This window comes from Hypanus sabinus, chromosome 6, assembly GCF_030144855.1.
Source record: "Hypanus sabinus isolate sHypSab1 chromosome 6, sHypSab1.hap1, whole genome shotgun sequence".
NCBI classification, from domain to species: Eukaryota; Metazoa; Chordata; class Chondrichthyes; order Myliobatiformes; family Dasyatidae; genus Hypanus; species Hypanus sabinus.
In genome coordinates this window covers 40429572-40452370 of record NC_082711.1, presented here as the reverse complement: position 1 = coordinate 40452370, position 22799 = coordinate 40429572, and the positions used below count along the sequence as shown (strand labels likewise).

At 40.0% G+C, this 22799-nt stretch overlaps 1 protein-coding gene across 3 annotated transcripts in view; it reads right to left on the bottom strand.

Annotated features, from left to right (window-relative positions):
* The window catches only part of LOC132395410 (enhancer of polycomb homolog 1-like), a 189795-nt gene that overhangs the window by 53241 nt on the left and 113755 nt on the right, over window positions 1-22799 (bottom strand). For all 3 annotated transcript variants that reach the window (XM_059971956.1, XM_059971955.1, XM_059971954.1), the window contains one exon: window positions 15593-15752. In XM_059971956.1, coding sequence (XP_059827939.1) covers window positions 15593-15752 — 160 coding nt within the window. The remainder of the gene's footprint in view (window positions 1-15592; window positions 15753-22799) is intronic.

Sequence of the window (22799 nt, the reverse complement as noted above, 5' to 3'; positions counted from 1 at the left end):
ATTACAAAATAGGCTGAAGGAACTAGAAAAAAGAAATTGAATTTGGCACAGGATACATTAGAGGAAATTTTAAAAATTAGGAATGAAATTAATAGTTTGGCTATGCAAGACATCAGGAAAAATTTAGTATTTCTGAAACGGAGACATTATGAAAGTGGATCCAAGTCTAAGAAAACACTGGCGTGAAAACTGGAAAAAAATAGAAAATACAATTCACAGAATTAGGGATCCAAGAACAAAAATGATAAAAGATAAGCTCAGTGAAATTCAAGAAATATTTGAAGTGTTTTACAAAACTCTATATTCCACAGTTCCAGGGGGAAGCATTACCCAAATTGACACCTTCCTGAATTCTCTAGAGTTCCCCCTTTAAGCGAAGAACACAATAGAATGATGACTGCTAACATAACTGAAGTTGAACTAAAAGCTGCAATTAGTAGGCTTAAATTAAGCAAGTCACCAGGATCAGATGGGTATATGGCAGAATGGCACCAAGAATTTAAAAACGAGTTAATTCCTGTCTTACTCCCCACACTGAACTGGGCTCTAAAAAGGGCACAAATGCCACCCAGGTGGAAGGAAGCGATAATCTCAGCGATACCAAAAGAAAGCAAGGATAAAATGGAATGTGGGTTGTTTAGCCCAATATCCATTCTTAATGTAGAATATAGATACTGCTAGGATTAAAATCAATGTATATTTATCAAATAGTTTTACCCTAGAAAGGGGCATAAGACAGGGTTGTGCATGGTCACCTCTACTCTTTGCATTATATCTGGAACCATTAGCTCAATACTTCAGACGAAATGAAGATATCAGGGGAATTATTATTAAAGGGACAGAGCATAAATTGGCCTGTTATACAGATGACATTTTGATCTATCAAAGGCAACCAACAAACTCTTTACCTAAATTGATGCAACCCTTTCAACAATATGGTCAATTATCAGGATACAAGATCAACATAGATAAAACCCAGTTACTCTCACATAACTATAGCCCACCAAGAGAAATTGAAAGTAGACACCCCTAGAATGGCAAGCAGAGTCTTTAAAATATTTGGGCATCATTATGCCAAAAGATTTGGCAAAATTATCAGAATGCAATTATCAGCATAAATATAAAAACAATTAAGGAAGATAAAACAAGATGGAACCTAATTCCTTATTTTAGTTTCAGTTCAAGGATTGAATCTATTAAAATGAATATTCTGCCCAGACTATTATATCTCTTTCAGACTCTACCAATAGAGATCAAAATCAATTCAATGAATGGAACAAAATGTTATCAAGATATATTTGGCAGGGTAAAAGGCCTATAGTCTCAAAACTTTGCAATTAGCCAAGGAAAAGGGGGATGGGGCCTACCTTCTCTTAGAGATTATTATTTTGCAGCACAGTTGAGAGCTGTGATATGTTGCTGCAACCCATCATGACGCTCAATGGATAAACATTGAGGGGAAACTTCCCATCGCCATTCAGGCAATTTTGGCTGATAACAACCTACAAAGGGACATAAATACTATTGATAACCCTTGGGTGAAATGGACTCTTAAAATATGGAAAACTATTATAAAAGCATATAAACTAGAGGGAGATATTGCAATTCTTAAATGGTGTGCATATGACTTGGATTTTACGCCGAATAAACTGGATGCTAGATTTAAGGACAGGAAAGCTAAAGGAATAACAGTTCTTTGCAATATAATGAAAGGAACACTATTCAGTTTTGAAATGCTTAAACACTTATTAGAAAAACAAGACTTTTATCAGTATTTACAGATGCGACAATATGTTAATAGGACGGTTAAAAATGTAACCGAGGCAAGTACATGTTTGATAGAGCTATTTAGAAAAGCACATAATTCAGATAACGGTAGTAGGATCATTTCAAGCATGTACAGACAGACAGACATACTTTATTGATCCAGAGGGAAATTGGGTTTCGTTACAGCCGCACCCACCATGAATAGTGAAGAAATATAACAATATAAAACCACAAATAATTAAATAATAAGTTAATCATGCCAAATGGAAATAAGTCCAGGACCAGCCTATTGGCTCAGGGTGTTTGACACTCCGAGGGAGGAGTTGTAAAGTTTGATGGCCACAGATAGGAATGACTTCCTATGATGCTCAGTGTTACATCTCGGTGGAATGAGTCTCTGGCTGCATGTACTCCTGTGCCTAACCAGTACGTTATGGAGGGGATGGGAGTCATTGTCCAAGATAGCATGCAGCTTGGACAGTATCTTCTTTTCAGACACCACCGTCAGAGAGTCCAGTTCCACCCCCTACAACATCACTGGCCTTACGAATGAGTTTGTTGATTCTGTTGGTGTCTGCTACCCTCAGCCTGCTGCCCCAGCACACAACAGCAAACATGATAGCACTGGCCACCACAGCCTCGTAGAACATCCTCAGCATCGTCCGGCAGATGTTAAAGGACCTCAATCTCCTCAGGAAATAGAGACGGCTCTGACCCTTCTTGTAGACAGCCTCAGTGTTCTTTGACCAGTCCAGTTTATTGTCCATTTGTATTCCCAGGTATATGTAATCCTCCACCATGTCCACACTGACCCCTTGGATGGAAACCGGGGTCACCGGTGCCTTAGCCCTCCTCAGGTCCACCACCAGCTCTTTAGTCTTTTTCACATTAAGCTGCACATGATTCTGCTCACAAGGGTTTGTCAAATTTTAAAACACATTCGAATTCAAACATCAAAACAAAATGGGAGAAGGAGGGATAATTATATCTGAGAAAGAATGGACAATAATGGAGGTATCAATGAAAATGTAGCAGTTCACAGAAATGGAGGGAGTTCAGATGGAAAAACTTGATAAGATGTTTTATTACACCCTCTCAGAAATCCAATTATGATAGTAGCCTCCCTGTTTGCTGCAGAAATTGTGGAAATCAAAATGCAAACCATTATCATATTTTCCGGGAATGCCGTTACCAAAGACTATCGGAGTGGGATACACAATGCCCTACAAGACATCTTCAAATGTGAAATACCTTTAGAAAGTAAGACCATACATTTTGGGTATATACCTCAAGAATGGTTAAAAAGAGATAATATTTAATGAATATACTGCTGGTGACTGGTAAAGAAGACACTTACTAGGAAATGGTTATCACAGGAGTGCCCAACTTTAAATGTATGGATGGAAATTACAATGGACATTTACAAAATGAAGATAACAGCATCTGTTAATCACAAGCTGGAACAATTTGAGTCATACTGGGTAAAATGGTTTAACTGCATAACACCTCATAGGCCTGATTTTATCCTCACAAATCAACAATTATGTTGTAAAAAAAAATTACTCCCTACTACTTGTACATAGTTTTCTCCTTTTGCTTGTTCTTTCTTTCCTCTCTTTTCTATAAGTGTGTACCTCAGATAAATATTATGTGGAGATTTGTGCCATATATGACTATATTATATATATGTACAATATCTGAAATACATCTTTATGAAAATGTTTGATGATGAATTTCAATAAAAATAAATTACAAAAAAGGAATCAAACACGATTACTATATTCTTTCACCAATCTTGGCTACACCCTATTCCATTTTCCTGCAGAACTTATGAAAGGTGGCATATGGATGGACAGGAATCAACACAATGACCCCATACATCGTCATATTTATGATAGGAACTTTCCTGATTGCTATCTTCTGTCCTCCCACAACATAAGGTTGAGCACTGAGGAATCATTTCAGAAGATGAAGACAGCAGCAACTACTTAAAGATTTATATCAAACAACACTTGGCAGCTCCAACAGTGGCAATGACTGCAGGGAGATTAAAATTCACCCACTGCTGTAATTAAATGATGCCCCAATTTTTGACTTCGACCTATGGTGACTTGGTTGGGGCCTTTGACCAAGGCTTATAAAGCAGTACAAACCAATGCTTATTTTTTATATATTGCACAAATGTTCATCTGTTGTTAGTACTTCACAGTTTATACACACAATAGCAATGTGTGTCCAAATTTAAGGAAGGTTGTATTATAGAAGGAAATGCTTCTTCTGTTACAAAGACTGTGTGAAATTAAAAAGATTACTTTGGTCAGCAGGACTTCTTTCATTTATAATCTTTAAGGTCAACTTTCAACTCATCTACTGGGTAGAGGGCCACAGTAATTCAAAAGGCAGACTTGTTCTAAGAGATTGCAAGAATGGTAAATACCAATACAGGTGGCCCTCGTTTTTCGAATGTTCGCTTTACGACAACTCGCTGTTATGAAAGACATACATTAGTACCTGTTTTCGCTAACCAAAGAGGATTTTCACTTTTACGAAAAAAGATGCTCGCTTTTTACGTGTGTTTACCCTGAGAAAGACTACCATGACCATGAAGCCTTGTGTGGGTGCATGCGTGTATGTGTGTACACACTGGTTTTTCCTCCAAATTGATTTTGGCTCACTGTCTTCCTGATTTTAAGTGAAACTACACCGTACACACAATATTTCTACTTTATATAGGCTGTATATTTATCATATCATTCCTGCTTTTACTCTATGTTAGTATTATTTGGTAGGTTATTTTTTTGGGTCTGGGAACACTCAAAAACATTTTCCCATATAAATTAATGGTGATTGCTTCTTTGCTTTGACATTTCGGCTTACAAACAGTTTCATAGGAACGTTCTACCGTCGGATAGTGGGGGAAATCTGTAGTAAAATTGCCATATTGATGCAGTAGAGGGAGCTTTACATAGTTAGTGTTGCTATACCTGGCACAGAAATGCACAATGCAAAAACTTTCCTCAGTTTACTAAAAAGTCACAAAGCCAATATAAAACAATCTGATTTATAATAGCCAATTTTGACAGAAGTAAATTTGTAGTTATCTACAGCTATGGCTGTTCATTTTAATGCACAAATTTAAGTTTTACATAAACCCATATAAATTTCAAATGATTTTATACATCAGGTATCAAACTACCTCTCTAAAACTAAATGTTTTGATTTAGTCTCTTATTAGTATTCCCTAAAATGTTTTATTTCTTGGAAACTCAGAATGCCTAAATACTTCAATCAGTTTCTTGATGTGGCAATTCACAAGATTCAGCTTGACCCAAATAGTGCAGTACTGCTTTATTACTGAACTCAATGCCTGCTCAGATCTTGGTTTCAGTACTTCAGTGGGTCTTCAGCTCTTATCCATTAGATGGTGGATTTGCAGTAGGCTTAAGCAAACAATCGAGTTCAATCCCCAAAACGAAACCTGTCATTCACAATTATGACAGCAGAACTACTGGCAACACACACAAAATGCTGAGGAACTCAACAGGCCAGGCGGAATCTTTTTTCCATAGATGTTGCCCGGCCTGCTGAGTTCCTTCACCATTCTGCGTGTGTTATCGTAGATTCCGGACTACAGAGCGCACCTGATTAAAAGCTGCACGCTCTAATTTTAGAAAGAAAATCAATTTTGTACTTGTACAGGCCGCACCGGATTTTAAGCCGCAGGTGTCCCACGTTGTAATATGAGATACTTACACAGAAAGATATTACATGTGAGGATTTTTTAACTTTTAATTAAATCCGTATGGTAACATAAACAAATATATATTGCAAATGCTTTTTTTTTCCGAACAGTGCCTGTAACACAGCTACTTTTAAATATACATACGTATCGGTAACACACAAATTACGTTGCGTATACTTTTTTACTGGACAGTGCACGAACAACATTCCAATATCTCCTAACGACTGGTAAAAAAAATATATATACTGCAGCCTACCAGGAAAAGTTATTGATCGTCTTCTTCATCTTCCTCCTGCGCACTAAAACCATCAAAGTCCTCTTCTTCAGTGTCCAAATTGAATAAAACCTCAGGATCTCATCACTCACTTCAGTCTCTTCGTTGTCCCTCTCACTTGAGCGCACGCGGTCTTCTTCATCACGCAGCAGTCCAGCCTTTCGAAACCCGCTGGTGATGGTGGATGTTGTGACAAGGCTCCACGCATTTAGGATCCACTGGCAGACTTGAGTTAAAGATGCTCTTTGCATGCGTCTTGTTTTGGTAAAGGATTTCTCGCCGCTCGTCATCCAAGCCTCCCACTCAATGCGCAGTGCCACTTTAAATGGACACGCTGATGTCCAGTGGCTGCAAATACTTCGTGGTGCCCCCAGGAATTACAGCTGGAATTGAGTTTGTACTCTTGATGGCAGCTTTCACTGAACTTTCATTGATAGCCGCTTAAAAAATCACCATCGGTGGAAGCTTTAGTCCGGATGCTGTGCAGCTCAGAACACAAGTAAAATGCGTTCTCTCATGGCCACTTGTTTTCAGTGTGATGGACGAGTCACCTTTTTTATTAACAGTCCGAGTGAGAGGCAGGTCAAACGTCAAAGGTACTTCATCCATATTTATGATATCATCTGGCCCGATGGAATTCTCCGCTTTGTTTGAGTGAATGTGCGGAAGTTAGCAAGCTTTTCCTCGTGGTCGGGAGGGAGCTGCTGACACAGAGTCGTGCGTACCCTGATGGATAGGCCTTTTCGTCTCATAAATCTAAAACACCACGATGGCCCATCTCTAAAATCTTCGATTTTCATTTTGGTGGCGATTGCTTTAGCCTTCAGTCTGATCTGCACGGTGGAAACACCGCGGCCGCCTGCTCTCTGTGTGTTAACCCAGTCCTCAAGAAAGTTTTCAAGTTCGGGCTATCTGCTATGATTACCTCTGAAAGCTTTTGTCGTCTTTTTGCATTGACTCAGTTCTTCACGCTGGCGTCTCCACCGTCTCAACATCGATTCATTTATGCCAAGATTATGTGCAGCAGCTCGATTTCCTTCTTCAACTGCCAGATTGATCGCCTTTAACTTAAAAGCTGCATCATGTGCTTTTCTTCAAGTGTTTTCCATGTTGATGAGGGTGAGTACAAATGACTGATTTACAATAATTTAATTGTGAAAGTGCGCTTGATTTATCGTACAATTTCATTGGACCTCTGTGAACTACTCATCAATTTTATTGGTCTACTGTTACGAGGCAAAATGTTTTTGGTGGCGTGAAAAAAAAACATGCATTAGCCGCACCGTAGTATAGGCCGCAGTGTTCAAAGCGTGGGAAAAAAGTAGCGGCTTATAGTCCGGAATTTACGGTTCTTGGATTTTCAGCACCTGTAGGTTCTCTCTTGTTTGTGATTTGAACAGAACTACTGGATTGTGGTATATAACAACTCCAAGATACAATAGCTTCAACCACACTCTGAAATGTTGTTGGAAACCACTGAAGAGAGTGAAAAAGACTGAAAAGACCAGTCATCATCAAATTTAGACATTGCAGTATGACTCCCAATCCTAAACCTTGTAAAGCCTCTTCACAAACTGCTGCATAAAATGGGAAAAACTAACATCTGATCACACAGAAAACATGCCACATTCCATTACAATTCCTAGGGGTGCCCTGTTCCACTTCATGGCCAGTAGATTGAGGACAGGAAGAATAACCTTGTTGTTGATCTGCCTCTCTACTAGAGAACTTTAGGTTCAGACCAAGGGAATAAATGTCAAACACAATTTACTTAAGATTACATACCGTTTATTAGCAAGCTTGAGTTGCTCAATTTACGTACAGTATCCTACTCACGGAGCCTGGATATCTATAACCAAGTGGGCAGAGAGCACCGTCCGGGGGCTGCTTCATTATCACATAGTACTCTGATCATTGCCAAACATCCCTGATTAGTAGATACACAAAAAGCAGCTGTCTCATGCAACAAGCACTCCTTTGTTCCTTGCACCTGTCTCTCAAGCAACCCTACGGTTAGCAGTTTAGTATGGCGTGATTAATTATCTTGTAATATTCTCAGTGCGATTAGTCAAGCTGCAAACAAGTCAGTCAGGTTTTAATCCTTTTTATTCTGTATATAATTTTTCATTGTGACTCGTCGATATTCTCTTCAGACCCCAAGTCTCATGGCGTCAGGTCTCCAAACACTAACAGCATCAGAATACCACCATTAACTGTAACTTCCCTCCATCATATCCATCATTCCACTGTTACAATCAAGTCAGGGAATCAATTAAGCAATCCAAAAAGTGCCAATTCAGTGAAACAAGCACAGGATGCTAAGCAGCAAGAAAAATCTGCAAGGACTTCAGATTGATTGAAGTTCTGCAATCCTACCATACTTATTTGCAAAAGATGGTAGGCAAGAAATCAGCTAACAGGGAGGCTCTGAATCCAAGAATGGTGAACAATGGTGAAGTAAAGCATGCAAGCAGCAAAGAAGAGTCTGTGGCATTCACAACTTTATCCATTTCCTGAGATCTCCAGCACTAGAGGAGCAAAAGCTATGGGACTACGTATCACTTCTGGACAAAGTACCGATGACCCACACATCAGGACTAGCAGTGTCTCTTGTCAAGGCATGTCCTCTTAAGAAAGGACAAAATCATTACTCACTGTCAAACAACATCCAAGGACCAAAAACTGAATTTCAGAGTTGAGGCAAGAATGTCTGCTCCAAACATCAAAGCACTATTTGAGTGAGGTTACATCAAGGAATCCTGGAAAACTGAAGTTAGTGGGCATCAGGGACAAAACACTCCAATGGCTGGAGTCATACCTTGCACAAAGGAAGATGCCTGCTGTTGTTGGAGATCATCCTAACCCCAGGACATCACTGCAGGAGCTTCTTAGTATCCTAAGCCCAACCATCTTCAGCTGTTTCACTAATGACTTTTGTTCCACAAGGTCAACAGTATGGACGTTCGATGATGACTCCACTATGTTCAATTTCATTCGCAGATCCTCAGGACATGACGCAGCCCATGCCTGCATGCAGCAAGACCAAGACAACATTCAGGCATGGACCAATAAGAGGCAAGCAACACTCAAGTCACAGAAGTGACAAGAATGACCATCTTGAACAAGACTTTCATCCAACCTTTGACATTCAATAGCATTACTATCAGCACTGCCCACATTCAATATCTTGTGGATTACTTTTAATCAGGCATTAATACTTGGTCAGAAGAGTAGCTCAATGGCAGGGTTGGTACAGCAACAAGCAATACACCTTCCATTGCAAATCCTTTTGGGCTATCCACAAATCAGGAGTATGAAACACTTTACACAACCTTGGATAAAGCAGCACATGTGAGACCCCAACCAACATACTAAATATAATTTACCTACAAGAATGTTCATTGCTGCAGTATGCACCATCTTCAAAATGCAACATTATTAGTGGCCCAGGATACTTTGACACTTCCCAAACCCATAAGGTATAGGAACAGAAGTACGCCATTCAATGATGGGCTGATCCAATTCTTCCAGTCATCCCCATACCCTTTGATGCCCAGGCTAATCAAAAACCTATATCTGCCTTAAATACACCCAATGGCTTGGCCTCCACAGCCACTTGTGGCAACAAATACCACAGCTTTACCACCCTCTGCCTAATTTCTCTGCAACTCAGTTCTAAATGGACGTCCTTCAATCCTGAAGTCGTGCTCTCTTGTCCTGGACTCCCCTACCATGGGAAATAACTTTGCCATATCTAATCTGTTTAGGCCTTTTAACATTCAGAAAGTTTCTAGAAGATCACCCCTCATTCTCCTGAACTCCAGGGAATACAGCCCAAGAGCAGCCAGACATTCCTCATACGGTAACCTTTTCATTCCTGGAATCACTCTCGTGAACCTTCCCCAAATCTTCTCCAATGTCAGTATATCCTTTCTAAAATAAGGAGCCCAGAAACTGCACATACCATCTATCTGTGATGAGGACACGAACCTCTGGTTCCACCACCACCAATATCATGACTTATAACACTGCTAAAACAGTGAGAAATACAATGAAAAGAGAGCTCAGCACTAGATTGTAATACTAACAGAGAATTCCAGCCTCTTGGCTTAGCTAATTTCCAGTGAAATCAGGTAAAATATTACATAAGATAACCGCCATCATTCACAGATGACCAATGACAGTACTATAAATTAGACAAAACTTCAGATTCAATTATAAAAATTTAACAAATGGACCAGAGGGAAGAGCATTAATTTTCCACAACTGTATTTTGGTTTTGTATCACAAGACACAACATATAAAGCCAAAAGTCTGTCTGGAATTCAGTTCTTTGAATCATGCTTATTGATTAAGAGCATACGGACTGGGCATTAATTACTGTATTGGATTTACCCCATATTGCAAGAAATTTAAGTGATAGTGAGGAACTATATGAAGAATTAAGTAGGCTAAAACAGCAGTTTGGCTAGTAATGTTGCACAATAACTAATCTGCTAACCGTGAGCCAAATGCAGGGAACAAAGGAGTGCACGTGCATGAGAAAGTTGCTTTGTGTAACCACTAATCAAGGATGCCTGGAAACAATCAGAGTACATATGTGTTAACAAATGTTTTACAAGCAGCCTCAGACAGTGCTCAGGGCTCACCTGGTTACAGACATCCAGGCTCCACGAGCTGGACTCCACACATAAACAGAGTGCGCAAGCTTGCTAATAAACAGTAGGTAAACAATAGTGTTTAGTAATTATTCCCCGGTTCTAACATAGAAACAAAAGAAAAACTACAGCACAAGACAGGTTCTTCTGCCCACAATGCTGTGCCGAACGTGTACTTACTTTAGAAATTACCTAGGGTTACACAGTCCTCTATTTTTCTAAGCTCCATGTGCCTATCCAGGAATCTCTTAAAAGACCCTGTCATATCTGCCTCCACCACTGTTGTTGCCCATTCCACACACTCACCACTCCCTGCATAAAAACTTATCCCTAATATCTCCTCTGTACCTACTTCCAAGCACCTTAAAACTGTGCCCTCTCATGATAGCCATTTCAGCCCTGGGAAAAAGCCTCTGACTATCCACACGATCAATGCCTCTCATCATCTTATACGCCTCTATCAGGTCACCTCTCATCCTCCGTCACTCCAAGGAGAAAGGGCCGAGTTCACTCAATCTATTCTCATAAGGCATGCTCCCCAATCCAAGCAACATCCTTGTAAATCTCCTCTGCAGCCTTTCTATGGTTTCCACATCCCTCCCGTAGTGAGGCAACTAGAACTGAGCACAGTACTCCAAGTAGAGTCTGACCAGGGTCTTATGTAGCTGCAACATTACCTCTTAGCTCCTAAACTGAATCCCATAGGTGATGAAGGCCAATGCACCGTATGCCTTCTTAATCAAAACCTGCGTAGCAGCTTTGAGTGTCCTATGAACTCGGACCCCTAAGATGCCTCTGATCCTCCACACTGCCAGGAGTCTTACCATTAATACTATATTCTGCCATCATATTTGACCTACCAAAATGAACCACTTCACACTTATCTGGGTTGAACTCTATCTGCCACTTCTCAGCCCAGTTGTGCATCCTATCAATGTCCCACTGTAACTTCTGCCAGTCCCCACACTATCCAAAACACCCCCAACCTTTGTGTTATTAGCAAATTTACTAACCCATCCCTCCACTTCCTCATCCAGATCATTTATAAGAATCACGAAGAGAAAGGCTCCCAGAACCTCCCAGAAAGGCTCCCTGAGGCACACCACTGGTCACCAACCTCCATGCAGAATATGACCCCTCTACAACCACACTTTGCCTTCTGTGGGCAAGCGAATTTTGGATCCACAAAGCAATGTCCCCTTGGATCCCATGCCTCCTTACTTTCTCAATATGCCTTGCATGGGGTACTTTATCAAATGCCTTGTTGAAATCCATATACACTACATCCACTGCTCTACCTTCATCAACATGTTTAGTCACATCCCCTCAAAAAATTCAATCAGGCTCGTAAGACACAACCTGCCTTTGATAAAGCCATGCTAACTATTCCTAATCACATTATGCCTCTCCAAATGTTCATAAATCCTGCCTCTCAGGATCTTTTCCATCAACTTACCAACCACTGAAGTAAGACTCAATGATCTATAATTTCCTGGGCTTTCTCTACTCCCTTTCTTGAATAAGGGAACAACATCTGCAACCCTCCAATCCACCGGAACATCTCCCATTGATGATGCAAAGATCATTACCAGAGGCTTAGCAATCTCCTCCCTCACCTCCTATAGTAGCCTGGGGTACATCTCGTCCGGTCTCAGAGACTTATCCAACTTGATGTTTTCTAAAAGTTCCAGCACATCCTCTTTCATAAAATCTATATGCTCAAACTTTTCAGTCTGCTCCAAGTCATCTCTGCAATCGCCAAGATCCCTTTCCATTGTGAATACTGATGCCAAGTATTCATGAAGTACCTCTGCTATCTCCTCCGGTTCCATACACACTTTTCTACCGTCACACTTTATTGGTCCTATTCTCTCACATCTTATCCTCTTGCTCTTCACATACTTGTAGAATGCCTTGGGGTTTTCCTTAATCCTGCCCGCCAAGGTCTTCTCACGGCCCCTTCTGGCTCTCTTAATTTCATTCTCACATTTTGCCCATCATTAATGTATTACTTACAAAACTGCACAGTAGTAAAATTCTTCCTTCTGCTGGTTGCAGCAGGATGGCCCACTGGGGCATGACAGCTCTTACAAATAGTTGAATTCCAAATAATTTTAACTTGAATAAATATATAGTGAAATTTATTATTGCCATTTAACAATATACGCTTTGAGCGGGAAGCTTGCTTTCCATAACAGCGTACAACAGATCTACAAACCCAAGAAAAATCCTGCACACTGTCAGGTACTCAGGCAGCACCACAAACCAATCATTCAAGGGAAAACTAGTATTTCTCAGCTTCCCTCATCCTGATTTCACTATTGATAGTTCAAATTTTCATAAACAGTAATACTGTAGAAGCACTTCCATTATGAACATTGCAACGGTTCCAATAGAAGGCTAATCAAATGAGTACTGGCCTTTCCAGCAACATTCACATCCCTAAATAATAAAAATATGAAACCAGTAAAGACATAATCAATCTGGCTCAATCTATGGTAAAGACTATGGATGGCACTGAAGTTAATGACAAGGGTACAGAATTTTATCATGAAGCTTAAAAATGGTAACATAGCTGATTTATAGAGCTATTAAGTGCAATAACTCACTCACTGGTATATTTTTGGTAGAAAAATATAAATAATATGCACTCAAAATTAGTATGCATTTGTGCTTAAAAAAATCATTCATAATATGTATAGATTTTTCTGACAGCCTAATTGAGAAGAGGCTACACACAAGTCAGGGCAAGAGATTTAGAAAGGAACAATTGGAGGCTTTTGGCTTTTTCCAGTAGCCCAATCAAGTTGCGATTCATTTACAATAAGGCAAGGACAAGTGGAGTAGCCATTGCGTTAGAATGGGAATGCACTGACTCAAAAGGCTTGGATGAAGTTAGTTTCTGTTAAGTTTCTTTTTCTGCATTCTTTGTCAGTTAGTGCAGTGTGAATAGCTCCAAGGGCTATGTTGTGTTCTTTGTGTGGGATGTGGGAATTCTGAAAGACCACCAGCCTCACTAAGTGCACTGAGCTGTACCTTGACGACCTTCGGCTCATATGCAAAACTGAGGTGATAGATAGGAGCTACAGGGAAATAGTCACCCCTAAATTCAGGAGGGGAATACCTGGCTGACTGTCAGGAAAGAGAAAAGAAATGGGCAGCCAGTGCAGAGTATCTGGAGAATCGATGGAGATTGTCAAAGGCTTCTGAAAATCCAAGTGCATAAAGTGCTGAACATGAGGCTGCTTAACAAGAGCCCATGGTATTTCAGGAAAGATACCAACAGACAGAATAGACTCATTGGCAGGTGGCAAACAGTGTGAATGAAAGGAGCCTGTTCTGGCCACAGGAATTGGTGTTTAGAACACTCCTTTTTATGCTATACAGTACTGTGCAAATCTTAGACACCCTAGATTTTTTATATAAATTTTGTTTTAGATGTTTATTTTTGACTTTGGCATTAGTGTGTCAATAGAAAAGAGCAAATTTTAGATTTCCAAATAGCCTAAACTATTTTCCTTGCCTTAGACTCCCCAAGCATCCTTACTGCATTTAGTCTTTCAAGCTTTTTAACGGTTTTGTAAATTTCAAAGTTGTAAACTCTAGAAAATACAACCAAAGTCTACTTTGACTGAAAACCTGAAACATCCGACTGCTTATTACCCTCCATTGATAATGTGTGACCTGCTAAACTCCTCCAGCATTGTGTTCTGAAAATCAATTCCTAGAAGCAGTCCAGTAAATCTTTACTACCTCCATGGATAATATATTCATTTAATAAAGAAATCAAACATGTGTAGAACATTCCAGACTTTGCCTCACCATGACACTGTATAACTGCAGTAAAACTTTGTTACTCTTGAAATCAAACCTACTTATTATAAAGGATGAAATACCATTGGCCGACCTAATCACATGTAACACCTGTATGTCAGCATTTATAAAGGATGAAATACCATTGGCCGACCTAATCACATGTAACACCTGTATGTCAGCATTTATAATGTACAGAAAGTCCACCCGGGTCCCTTTGCATATCTCTCTCTCTAATCCCTCAGCTTTTGATAAATAGTATATTCTACTGGTCAGAAACAGAAAAGGTGAAAAATCAAAGCAAGCAGGGTACTTAAAACAAGCTTAAGATGGAAATATGAGGGAAATTGTGTTTGCTGAATGTGTTAGTGTTCTTCTTAAGTTTAATTAGAACCTGTGAATGTAATGTTAATGGATTTACAGTATGCCTTCACTAAAGGGCTCAAACGACAAAAAAATCAACTATAATTACAAAACATGGTAGCCTATATTTCCATAGGCTGAAAATTAGATAGGCCATTCTTAAGTGGCCTTTGTAAGATAGCAGTTGATTTTATTTAAAGTATAAAATTCCTGTTGGGTTTGATAGGGTTTAAGTGGAAACAATATTTTGTTTGGCAACTGGTCTTGAGACATGCATAGTGTCAAGGAGCAGTGGCACAATGTGCTGCCTCACAGCTCTAGCGCTCAGTCAATCAGACTTCCAGTGCTTTGAGTGGAGTTTACATGTTGTTCCTGTTATTGTATGCCTTGGGTGCTGGCTTGCAGGTAAATTGAACACTTAATGATCCCCAGCAAAAGTGGGTGGTAGGAGAATCAAGGTGGGGTTGATGTGTATGTGAGAGAGAACGTCAGAGGAAAAATAATTTGGGAAAGGTATTGCCGTGATCTAACATTGCCTTGATAAGCTAAGTAGCCTCCTCCTTGGTCACAACGAAATATAAAAAAAATGAAAGTAGTAAGGAGTTGACCATTCAGGACATTGTGCAGGGAAAAAAATCTGCTCCTAGAGGTAGTCAATCTCTGTAATGTTCTACTCAAGTGGATAGTGGAGGTTCAGTTTATTTGAAACAGAGGTTGAGATTCTTAAACATTAATGCTTATTACAAGATTCAGAGCCAGAGTTACAAGATTACACATTTCTTATGTCCCAAGTACAACAGGAGAAAGGAACTTTATACTGAAAGAGCCAAACAAAATGTGAAAGGTAACTTGTAAAAGTGCTCCAGTATGTACTAGTCTTGAGTTACATGGAAAAAGTGGAGAGATTCATCAGGTTTCAACTGCCATTACAACCCACTAACACAGATGCAAATATTCTTTAAATTTCATACTCACGCTGTATGTGAATAAGCTGCTTTGGCATCTTGAACTCCCCACTGTAGACAGATTCATAGTAGGCAATATTGCTTTCCGCCTCTGGAACAGGAATAACCATATTATCCCGTTTCTCTCCATAAACCTGTTGTGCTGAAATAGCCCGCTGAAGATGATGCTCCTGAAGAGAACAAGAAAACACATTAATACACAATCATTTCCATTTGTAGCATTTTTAATTGTAATCTTTCCATCTCAAAATTTACACCGGCATTTAAAACCTTGCTATCAATGCTGATCATCAAATATTCAACTGAACTAAGGATCTCAGCAAAAATAACTCAGCCTGTCCATGCTGCCAAGATCTGCAGCATAACATTAATTAACTTTATTTTTGGATTGCATGCAGAAAGGAGAAATTATTAAAAGAAAAATACCACAATACAGTAAGTGAATAAAACCATACCTTGAATATGAATAATAAACATACAGCTAACATATCTTTTATCAAGCAGACCTCTGAATAATTATTGTTTGTATATATAAATGTTAAAAAAAAGAAAATTTCCCCACATCTTGCAGGCATTGGTTGCTCATTGAAATGTGATCTCAAATAAACACTGCCATCCTGCCCCCAGGACATAACTCAGAATACACCTTATTGATTCAACTGACAGTGTTGCATATACTAATCCAGCAGAGGTCACTGAACAGTAGTCAGGAATGAGAAATGCCAAAGCATCAGCATCCTCATACTGTAGTGCAAAACAGAAATTCAGAATGCAACATGTTAAAAATTTGAAACAGAAGTCTTTCTTGGTTGCTCATCAGAGAAGCCTGCTGAATGATTAAGCTACTTATAAAATAAAAGCTTTGAATGCAAAAAAAATTTATGAAGTTCTACAGCAAAATCTTTATTTAGTATATAGGTTATACAATTAAATTCAAACTCAAGCTTCTCAAAAGCATTTAGCCTTATTGATTTGAGTATACAACATGGAAAAACATTCTTTGGCCTAAAGAGTCTGCACTGACCATCAAGAACCCACTTAATTCTCTCTACATTCCCATCAACTTTACCCAGATTCTGCCACTTACCTACACAATAAGAGGTAATTTACTGTGGTCAAATAATCTACCAATCTGCACATCTTTGGATATGGGATGAAACTAGAGCACTCTAGGGAACCCCATGTTGTAAGGTGGACAACTATGCATGGTTAGCACTGGAGGTCAGGATTCTGTGAGATTACAGCATCTTTAATTGCCTCATGCTTGCAAAATTCTCTGCAATAGCATCAACTGTCAACATGAAATCAATAGATATTCCTGATAAAAGGTCTTTGCCTTAACCTTTAACTGTTTATTCCTTTCCACAAGTACTGCCTGAACTGCTGAGTTCCTCCAACTCTGTGTGTGTTGCATCAGCCTGGGAAAATTTTATCACTATAAAAAAGTAGGAACTGGATATCAGAGTTGCTGTATAGCCAGTAAACCTGACATTAATTTACGCATCGCTCAAGTAGATCACAGAATATCTTTAATTGCTCCCTGCTTGCATAACACATATGTAAGATTCAAAATTTCCCTGCAATAACATCCACTATCAATCTGAAATTAATGGATGTCCAGTGGAATCCGAAGGATTGGGCCACCACTTAAAGAACAAAAACTGAGAAAATAGCAGGGATTCCCTTCATTTATTTGGGACACTATGTCGCTTAATTGGGACAGCAGAGTGTTGCCAAACAGTTTCTAACTCACATCAGTTGTGCGTGCTTGCACTGAAGGATGCAAATTCAAAATGCAATGACTAATAGTCATCCAGATAACATCACTCATCCACCGACAGTTAACTGGTGTGTCAAAATCAATATCGGAAAATGAATCAAGTTTCACTAAAGTTATGAAATATGAAAAACTTTCAGGTACTGACAGTCATCTTGAATGGTATAAATAAAAATAAGAATTTGGAGGATGTAATCATCGAAAGCATTGTTTCAAAATACCAAGGTGGGAAACAGAAGATGAGGAAAATGATGAAGATGACACATCTAAGCTTCAGCTAGTGGTAACAAGGAATGCCAGGAAATTTATTGTTGGATAATACACCACTTCAAGGCAATAATGAAGGCAGTCCATTATCTGCACTAGATGTCTGTGCTAATTTTGTTAGATAACAGTTAATCAGAAGAACATGGCAGTGTACACTGGATGAATTCCTCCAACTCTTAGGAACTGGAACAGTTTTACAGTACTGTAGCATTAGTAGTGTTCTAATAAGTTATATATTTCATTTATTTACATAATTTGTTATTCAGTTAAACAGCAGTGTGTGTTTTTTTTAAAAAAAGTACCTTTTTAACTATTAAAAAACGGCGCCACGGCAGTATAGTGATTAACGCAACACTGTTACAGCTTGAGCCGGAGTTCAGAGCTCAACTTCGGCATCTTCTAAGTAGCTTGTGTATTCTCCCAATGGACTGCGTGGGTTTTCTCCCACAGTCCAAAGAGGTACGGTTAGTAGGTTAATTGGTCATTGTAAAATTGTCCAGGATTTGGCTAGAGCTAAATTGGGGTTGCTGGCGGCATGGCTTAAAGGGATGGAAGAGCCTATTCTGCACATCTTCCAAATAAATAAACATTTTCACGAAACCCCAGCTATCTGGGGCAACTGCTTAAATGGGCCAAAATGTACTGGTCCTGATGTGTTCCAATTAACCGGAATCCATTGTATTTATGCCTTAATGCACTGCAGTCAGAAATTATATACAGGCAATCACTCACAAATATCCAGTTACTCAGCTCTTATTTGATCCAAGATAACCTTCTCAAGGTGCTCCAATTATATAAAATATAGACCAGGATTAAGAAACCAAATATTTTTGAGAAGCTTTGTGTTTAAACTATAGGAATATTTTCTTTGTAGTAAGTAGTGATTATAGTTGTAGAATTTTATCTCAGATTGTTGAAGTTGTTTAATTTGTCATTTGCAGAATAATGTGAGATGCCTTAATGACTATTGCCGAGTGGTGCTCACATCAACAATGATAAAATGCTTTGGAGAGGTTGGTCATGATGAGATTGAACTCCTGCCTCAGCAAGGACGTGGACCCATTGCAATTTGTCTATCACCACAATAGGTCAACGGCAGATGCAATCTCAGTGGTTCTTCACATGGTTTTAGACCACCTAGACAACACAAACAGCTATGTCTGTTCATTGACTATAGCTCAGCATTTAATGCCATCATTCCCACAATCCTGATGAGAAGTTGCAGAACCTGAGCCTCTGTACCTCCCTCCCTCTGCAACTGGATCCTCGACTTCCTAACCAGAAGGCCACAATCTGTGCGAATTGGTGATAACATATTCTCCTCGCTGACGATCAACACTGGCGCACCTCACAGTGCATGCTTAGTCCACTGCTCTACTCTCTATGTACACATGACTGTGTGGCTAGGCATAGCTCAACGACCATCTATAAATTTGCTGACAATACAACCATTGTTGGTAGAATCTCAGGTGGTGATAAGAGGGTGTACAGTAGTGAGATATGCCAACTAGGGGAGTGGTGCCGCAGCAACAACCTGGCACTCAACATCAGTAAGACAAAAGAGCTGATTGCGGACTTCAGGAAGGGTAAGACGAAGGAACTCATACCAATCCTCATAGAGGGATCAGAAGTGGATAAAGTGAGCAGCTTCAAGTTCCTGGGTGTCAAGATCGCTGAGGATCTAATCTGGTCCCAACATATCAATGTAGTTTTAAAGAAGGCAAGACAGAAGCTATACTTTATTAGGAATTTGAAGAGATTTGGCATGTCAACAAATACACTCAAAAACTTCTATAGCTGTACCATGGACAGCATTCTGACAGGCTGCGTTACTGTCTCATATAGAGGTGTTTCTGCACAGGACTGAAAGAAGCTCCAGAGGGTTGTAAATCTAGTCAGCTCCATCTTAGGTATGAGCCTACAAAATACCCAGGACATCTTCAGGGAGCGGTGTCCCAGAAAAGCAGCGTCCATTATTAAGGACCTCCAAAACCCAGGGCATGCCCTTTTTTCACCATGACCAACAGTTAGGAGGTACAGAAGCCCAAAGACACACACACTCATCGATTTAGGAACAGCTTCTTCCCCTCTGCCATCCGATTCCTAAATGGACATTGAAGGACACTACCTCACTTTTTAAAACATATACAGTATTTGTTTTTTTGCACATTTTTAAACCTATTCAAGCTACGTATACTGTAATTGATTGCTTGTTTATTATTATTTCTTCTATATTTTATATTGCATACAGATCAAATCATTACACAGTGCACTTAGCTAGACTAAGGTAAAACAATAACATTGCAGAATAAAGTGCAAAATCTTAACGACATAGACTGCAAAGTCAGGAGTCCATTTTATCATACAACAGATCCATTCAAAAGTCTAATGGAAGCGGAATACAAGCTTTCCTTGAGTCTCACTGATACGCGCTTTCAAGTTTGTACCAATGAGAAAGGAGAGAACGATGGGCTGGCTCACGTCTTCGATTAAGCTCGAGAAGTACAATCAGAGTCATTGTAAAATGTCCTGTGACGAGACTACAATTAAATGAGTGGGTTGCTGGGTGAGGCAGCTCGCTGGGCCAGAAGGGCTTGTTCCACATTGTATCTCTAAAATATAAGGTAGTCTATAGAGGGGAGGCTTGTTCTTGTAATGTGCTGAGCTTGGTATGGCAACTGCCATAACAAGCTGTTATGTATCCAGACAGAATTCATCCCATGGCACATCAATAAAAATGGGTAAGAGTTGATGGTGGCATTCTGAACTTCTTTAGCCTCCGGAGGAATAGAAGGGTTGATTAGCTTTCTTAACCTCTGTGACATTGTGATTGGATCAGGAATATGAAATTAACTAAGGGGCACATATTTAAGTTAAATGATAATCAAGGAAATTTTTTGTTAACTAGCAATGGAAGCCTGGATGAAGCTGCTTGAAAGTTGGGAGTGAGGGGGAAAACCTATCATTAAAAAAAATCTGAACAAAGAAAATAATATTTTGGAAATCTAGGAGGATGGTCTCTTCCTATGACATAAATTTCTATGACTTAGAAACTAGATTACCAACACTTATAGGGTGATGCTTTGCAGGAAGTGGTTTTGGTGTTTAAGTTTAGATATCAACTTATGAAAAGTCAATTGGCATATATTTGAGCATTTGATGGCTCTGGGCTTGTATTCACTACAATTTAGAATGAGGGGTGACCTCATTGAAACCTATCAAATGGTGAAAGGCTTTGATAGAGTGGATGGGGAGAGGACGTTTCCTATGGTGGAAGAGCCTAAGACTGGAGGACATAGCCTCAGAAAAGACAAGCATCCTTTTAGAACAGAAATGAGGAATTTGTTTAGTCAGAGAGTGGTGAATCTGTGGAATTCTTTGCCACATGCAGCTGTGAAAGTCAAGTCATCATGCATATTTATTCATTTATGGGATGTGGGTGTTGACAGCTAAGGCAGCATTTGATGTTCATCCCTAGTCACCCTTGAGAAGGAGGTGATGAGCTACTTTCTTGAACTGCTGCAGCCCCTGAGGTGTAGGTACACCCACAGAGCTGTTAGGGAGAGAGTTCCATGATTTTGACCCAGCTATAATGAAGGAATAGCAATATGTTTCCAAGTCAGGATGGTGAGTGACTTGCAGGGGGATTTCCAAGTGGTGTTCCCAGGTATCTGCTGTTCTTGTCCTTCTGGACAGTAGTGGTGGTGGGTCTGTAAGGAGCTGTCTTAGAAACATTGGTGTGTTGTTGCAGTGCATCTTGTAGACAGTATACACCACTGCAACTGTTCAACGGTGGAGAGATAGGATGCTTGTGGACGAGGTACCAATCAAGTGGGCTGCCTTGTACTGGATGGTGTCAAGCTTCTTGAGTGTAGATGGAGCTGCACTCATCCAGGCAAGTGGTAAGTATTCCATTACACTCCTGACCTAAGCTTCGTAGATGGTGGACAGGCTTTGGAGAGTCGGGAGGTGAGTTAAAAACCACAGGACTCCTAGCCTTTGACCTGCTCTGGTAGCTACTGTGTTTATTATTATTGTTTATTATTCAGATTATTAATCGAACGGTGGCCAATTAGGAAAAGGGGAGATGCAATGAGACCTGGGTGTCATTGTACACCAGTCATTGAAGGTGGGCATGCAGGTACAGCAGGCGGTGAAAAAGGCAAATGGTATGATGGCATTCATAGCAAAAGCATTTGAGTACAGGAGCAGGGAGGTTCTACTGCAATTGTACAAGGCCTTGGTGAGACTGCACCTAGAATATTGTGTGCAGTTTTGGTCCCCTAATCTGAGGAAAGACATTCTTGCCATAGAAGGAGTTCACAGAAGGTTCACCAGATTGATTCCTGGGATGGTAGGACTTTCATATGAAGAAAGACTGGATCGACTAGGCTTATACTTGCTGGAATTTAGAAGATTGAGGGGGGATCTTATTGAAACGTATATATTTCTAAAGGGATTGGACAGGCTAGATGCAGGAAGATTGTTTCCGATGTTGGGGAAGTCCAGAACGAGGGGTCACAGTTTAAGGATAAAGGGGAAGCCTTTTAGGACCGAGATGAGGAAAACTTCTTCACACAGAGAGTGGCGAATCTGTGGAATTCTCTGCCACAGGAAACAGTTGAGGCCGGTTCATTGAGAGGAAGTTAGATATGGCCCTTGTGGCTAAAGGCTAAAGGGCCCTTGTGCCCCTGTATGGAGAGAAAGCAGGTACAGAGTTGTGAGTTGGATGATCAGCCTGATCATACTGAAAGGCGGTGCAGGCTCAAAGGGCCGAATGGCCTACTCCTGCACTATTTTCTATGTTTATATGGCTAGACCAATTCAGTTCTTGTCAATGGTAATCCTAAAATGCTAATAGTAGGGGATTCAGTAATGGCGATACCTCTGAATGTCAAGGGACAATGGTTACAGCATCTCTTGTAGGAGATGGTCATTGCCTGGCACTTGCATGACTCGAATGTCCCAAGCCTGGATATTGTCCAGGTCCTTCTGCATTTGGGTATGAACTGCTTCACTATCAGGATCATCACAAATGGTGCAGAACATTGTGCAATCATTTGCAAACATCTCCACTTCTGACCTTATGACCGAAGAAGGAAGGTCATTGATGAAGCAGCTGAAGATGGCCGGTCCTAAGACATTTCCGTGAGTAATTCCTGCAGTGATGTCC